The sequence below is a fragment of the Catharus ustulatus genome, chromosome 4 (assembly GCF_009819885.2).
Source record: "Catharus ustulatus isolate bCatUst1 chromosome 4, bCatUst1.pri.v2, whole genome shotgun sequence".
NCBI lineage: Eukaryota > Metazoa > Chordata > Aves > Passeriformes > Turdidae > Catharus > Catharus ustulatus.
Window position 1 is genome coordinate 54992234 of NC_046224.1, and position 6000 is coordinate 54998233.

Below are 6000 nucleotides of genomic sequence, written 5' to 3' on the forward strand. Positions count from 1 at the left end.
CAATCCAGGAATCATTTATCAGACCATGAATTTTTCATGAGTCAGTAATATGTGATTTCAATAAAAATAGACCTAAAGTTTGAGCAGATAACCACGGAATAAGAAGTGATGGCTGTTTCAATACAGTTTGTACAGAAGCATACTCCTTTCTTACAGGAGGATAAGAAACCCTAAAGCTTACATAGATTAGGATACCAGGAATCCTAATCTATGTCCTGTTTTCTAGCTGATGGAAAGTTCATTTTTATTTTTATCATATACTTTAAGAAAAAAAAAAAACAACATCTTGAAAGACTCAGTGGTTTTTCTTATTCCTAGAAAAGCAAATGTTAGGAGGGCACACTCAAATGTGGCAATCATCTCTTTATATGAAGGACATACATCTGTACAAATGATCTTCAAGGCTCTGGTCCTGCAGACCTTAGTGGGCTTTCAGAGCTGCTCCAGCCCCACACACAGAGCCCTTCCTCCTGCTGTGGCACACTCTTTTCCCTTGCTAACAGCTGCAGTACATGCCAGGGGTGCTTCTGCATTCCTAAGGCATAAGATGGATGGCTATGCTTCCTCTTTGAGCATGATACTTAATTTGGCAAATGTTATTTAAGCTGAGTTTACCAATGTGATGTGTTACTGTAGGGACCCTTCCTCCTGAGATAATGGCTTTGCAGGATATTTTGGCCTGCTGAATATGTTTCACACATTCCCATAGTTATTTTCTTCTTGTGTGTTATTTGAAAATTATGAAATAATTATTAATTAATATTTAAATAAAAACATATTTAAATAATAGCATAATATTAACATTAAGAATCCAGGAACCTGTTAAAATATAGATTATAATTTTTTCCCCAATTTACATGACCATTACTTTCTTTTTCTGTTATGGAGTTGTTTCACATAAATACTGTTTGAGCCTGCATAAGAGATTTCCCTATGTTAGGAGATTAGAGTCAAATATTTTTGAGTGGATTTTAGAGGGGCTGGATCATTTGGTGGACAATAACAATTTTAGTTATTTGTGCTAAGAGCAAAGTAATTAAGTCTCGTGCTGGAGGGCAGAGGCCTGCAACCTGTGCTGTGCTGCATCCAGTCAGAGTTGAAGAGAGCATGATTGGTGATACAAGAGACACAAGTCCTTGTTTAAAAGAGGGATATTAGGTTAACGTTATTAAAAACTGAACAAATAAACACTCAACAGCAGCAAACCCACAAAAATAAAACCTGACTTGTGTAGCACTTAAAATTTATTAGTTACATTGAGGTGAAGGTTTTCCCCCTTTTAAACAACAGGTCCTTGCCATTACTGGAGGAAAATTTACCTCTAGTGATGGATTGGATATGTGCCATTCTGCCAGTTTTATACTCCTACAGTTTATGGCCACTATTTGAAATAGCAAGTTGAAAATTTCCATAGTGATTTGCAAATGTTAAGAAATTAATTTTCTTGACAACTCAGTGGGATATGTGCAGTCATTATTTATAAAGAGGAAGAATCATAGCAGTCTTCCCCCTCAAAAATGGGGGAAGAAAGAGCATCTGATTCCAGGCTTAAGACTTGTGCTAAATAGACAGAACTGGTCTGCTGCACTAATAAAATTCAGTAAAACCTGGGCAGAATGATAGCTATGAAAACTTCACATACAGGTTAGTCCATGTGTGCTGATTAAAATTAGATGTCTTTATGTCCCCCAAACAGATGGTTTTCCTGAAATTTACATTTCGGGCCTCTGAAATTATATGTGGATAGGTGAATACTGTCGATTTAACAAAAATGCAAGGACTGTTTCCAGAAGATGGAAGCATTTTGACACCTCCAGACTAAGATATTGCATTTTGAAAATAATAGAGCTTTTTATGTATCATTTTTATCGTTTTGAAATGACACTTTAGGGCATCTTATTTTAAGATGCCATTTACCATTTCTTGAAAATCACAAACTAAAATGTTAAAATGTTCTGTAACCTAAATACTTAAGGAATGCTTTTTTTTTTTTTTTTAGATGAAGTAGTGCACTGCAAATTAACACAAAATCCCATTCTTCAGACTCTTAATTTATTCCCAAAAGGGATATTTCCTAGAATGTCCCAGTCACCAGACTAAGGAGTCTTATCCATCACACTCTGGTGCTAGGACATGCCATGCTAGAAATCCCTTGAAAAGCAGGCAGAGCTCTGTTTTCAGGTTATTTATTTCATATAAATAAAGTGGTTTGTATGGGCTGAAGGGAGGGAAAACACGGGCTGCACTTTGAAGACCTGCCTTCTGCTAACATTGCTGTTTGCAGTTTGGAGCGTGTGTCTCGCACCATTAGTCAGCTTTCTGAAGGAAACCCTAAGAATCCTGCATAACACAAACCTGAATGAATAAATTATACGGTAGAAGTAGCATATGGATTTTCAGTATGCTAGCCAGCGCTTTGGCAAGTGCTTGTGAGAATACTGTAGCCCACATAGAAACTGTAATGATGGTGGCTCCCTGTTAATGAAAGTGGAATTATGCTGCAGTGCAGGTATCACATACTAGTATGTGATAAAAATAGATACTCTGGCTATCCCATGGTTACATGTTCACATAGCTACCCCTATTGCCAGTAAGTATTGTTTCTCTCTTTTTGATCTGGAAACTATACAAAGCTGCTATTTCGTTGTTTTTAAAATTTTTAAAAATTCAGGACCATCCCATTCTTGCTTTCCTTTTCAGAGCATGACGAATGTGTGACAAACCAGCACAACTGTGATGAAAATGCACTCTGTTTCAACACTGTGGGTGGGCACAACTGTGTCTGCAAGCCAGGTTACACAGGAAATGGCACCATCTGCAAAGGTAAGCTGCTGGAAACCTGTATGAGAGGCACTGTCATAGCTGATGCAATTCTGGTTGTTTGCCTTGAACAAGACAGACAAAATGCCAGTCTGGACACTTGGGTCTTTCACCTATCTGATTTTCACAGGCATATATATGCTGATTTTGCATTTGGCAGTTTGCAGTAATTAGAAGATGATGCATACATAGACAGTAGGGTCTAAAATTTGAAGTACAGTAGTTTCACGAATACAAGCCGCACGGAGTATAAGCCGCACTTCCGGTGCCTCGACAATGTTGCTGTCTTTGTCAATAGATAAGCCGCACCCCGAATATTAGCCGCACTTTCGTTCGTCGCGAGAATCCGTGCGCAGCTTTCACAAATTGGCCAATTAGTAACAGGATCGCGGCATAGCGGGGTTTACTGGCTCGGGGCGGGGCCAGGAAGGCTCGGCCCGCTCATGGTTGCCGACGGGGCCGGCCGGGTGGTGCTGCAGCCACCGCCGGGCTCACTGGCCCCCCTCTCCCGTCAGCACCGCCCCGCTGCCGCGTTTGCTCGTCCTGCCGGCGGGCCAGCCACCGCTGCCAGGCACGCCAGCCGCCCCGCGCCATGTTTGCTCGCCCGGCCGGCAGGGCTGCCGCTGCTGCCAGGCTCTGCCGGTGGGGCAGCCGCCGCCAGGCTCGCCGGCCACCCCCTCCCATCTGCACCGCCGCCGCGTTTGCTCGCCCTGGCCGGCACTGCAGGCCCCCGCACCGCCGGGCTCCCCCACGCTGCTGGCCCCGATTCTGCTGGGCTTCCCCCGCTGCCAGGCAGCCCCACCTGCCGGCCTTCCTGCTTCTGCCATGCTCCCCTGCACTGCTAGCCCCAGTTCTCCCGGGCTCCCCCGCCCTGCTGGCTCAGGCTCTGCCGCCCTCCCTGCCCCGCCCTGCTGGCTCAGGCTCTGCCGCCCGCCCCCCACACTGCTGGCCCCGCCTCTGCCAGGCTTTCCCACCTCAGCCGGGGCCGGCCGGGCTCCAGCTTGGCTTGGGGCTGCCGCGGGCTCTCACTTCCGTGTTGGCAGCTTTTAGAATATTGTTCATGTATTAGCCGCCCTCGAATATTAGCCGCACTTCCGGGTTTCCACCAAACTTTTGGTCAAATTGGTGCGGCTTGTATTCGTGAAATTACTGTAGTTATGTTTCATTTTTTGTGTCAGCAGTTTCTATATATGGTACACCACATTCAAGGAAACCTGTAGTTACCAAGAAAGTTACATCTATGAAAACACTGTCTGATTTACATTGTCCATGGTCAATGACTTGCTATTTTACTTGGATGAACTAAAAATTGTTTAGTATGTGTTGTTATGATGAGTGAGAAAAGCTGCAGACATGGGTACACAGAAACTTCACTACAAGTGAGGTGGTGTCATGTTTTCTAACATTCTGATTCACTGCTAAACATTAGAACTTAATTTCTAGTCTTGAACAGATGCTTTCCCAGAGGTACAATGCTGCTTTTATTCCTGTTGCATTTCACATCAGAAGAAATTATACTTGGTAGTTTGACCTAAATCCTTGGAAGTTCTCAAGCTCTGAGCTCAGGATATAGAGAGTGCTTGAAATTAAAAGTAGTGTACCTGTAGGAGAATGAGCTCAGATGTGAGGAGGGCAGCAATATCACACCCAATGTTCATGGAGGTTGTGCCTCGGTGCTCTTGATCTCTTAGATGTCAGAATCTAAGGGTCCAGAGTAAACATTGGTAATGTCACATAGATGCCTTCTGCTGCTGTCTATTGCCAAATCTAAGCAGCTCAGAATTTCTTTAATTGCTAATTCTGATTAAGATCTTAGCACTAGTTATTCCATCCCCTGATTAACAGTATAAATTTTTGTATATATTTCAAAGACAAGCTCTTTGTAAAACATAGCGTGATTCACTTCCAGTCAAACACATGGGTAGAGGGAGATGTCAGCAAATACCTCCTTTTGTGCTGGGGTCTCTGAGGAATAAGAAGAAAGTCTTATCCTGATGAGGTTTAAACTCAAAGCATCTTCTTTCAGAAGAGCACAGCTCACTCCTGTGCTGTGCTTTATTGTAGTCCCAAATTCTTCTGCTGGAGGTGAGTCAGCTACTAAAAAGTGAAGATGCATAATACTACAGCACTATGTTCAGCTCTTCTGAATAAGAGCTCTGGACTTCAGATCTGACAATTCAGGGGGAACTGGCCCCACTGTGAAAGAAAAGTATATCCCTTCCCTCCCTCCTCAATATGGAGAAGACAGTATGCAGGAGAAGGCTCTAAGCCTATGTATTGAATCTGAGAAATGCACTTCTCTGCAGCCTTGGCTTGGATGCTAGTGTCCTTCAAAGAGACCTGGATGTGCCCCTTGCCCCCTGACTTTGGCTGCTTTGTCATGCACTGTGCTGTAGCTGCAGTCCTGTGCACCATGCACTTCTGGGTTGGGAAGCTTAGATGACTCTGTGACAATGGTCTCACACCACAAGGCTGCTGTCTCAAAAACTGAGAGCCGGATAGCTCAAATCTGTAACAGTTTTCTCTCAGATGAGCTGTAAGACCTCTTCAGTGGTGCTGTTGCACAGAACAGCTGCAAACCAAAGCCTGGCACCTCTGCCTGGTTTTCAGTGCAGGGCTAGACCAGTGCCCTGCAGCAACTCTTTGTGTTGGTTGTAACTTTCATCTACCTAGTTTCTTCTTGCCATAGCATTTCTAATTCCATATTGCAGATGCAATCAGAGTAAGTACTATCTACTGTGTTTTCAGTCAGAGCTGGTTGCATTTCTGGGTCCACAGAAATGGTTCTTTAAATCTGGACAATGCTCACCAAAATATGTAAGTGCAGCATGCCAAAGAACAAGGATTGACTTTCAGCTGTAAATGCTGAAAGTTTTGAAGCTCTTCAGAATCACTTGAGGACAAAATTCGTATTTTTATTATTTCTATTAAATTATTTAATAGGGGACGGAGGTAGCCAGACAGTTTAATATTCAGTTGTGCTATTATATTCAGGCCTTTATTTGGGCAGCAGAAGAGAACCAGCAGTGTCCTAGGAAGAGTCTGTTCCAAGGGAAGATGTTGTCTTTCACTGCTTCCCAGTGCATGGTGAAGGAGCACATATGGGAGGCTGTTGTCTTCAGATGATTTACTCTAATCTCCTTCTGTAGCCTGTCAGCCCATCTGGCCAGTGAGGCAGGG

The 6000-nt window shown here is 43.5% G+C and overlaps 1 protein-coding gene across 1 annotated transcript in view; it reads left to right on the forward strand.

The window, feature by feature from the left end:
• NELL2 (neural EGFL like 2) overlaps nt 1–6000 on the forward strand; it is a 140594-nt gene that overhangs the window by 96411 nt on the left and 38183 nt on the right. Inside the window, exon 14 of the mRNA XM_033057442.1 lies at nt 2701–2823. Coding sequence (XP_032913333.1) covers nt 2701–2823 — 123 coding nt within the window. The remainder of the gene's footprint in view (nt 1–2700; nt 2824–6000) is intronic.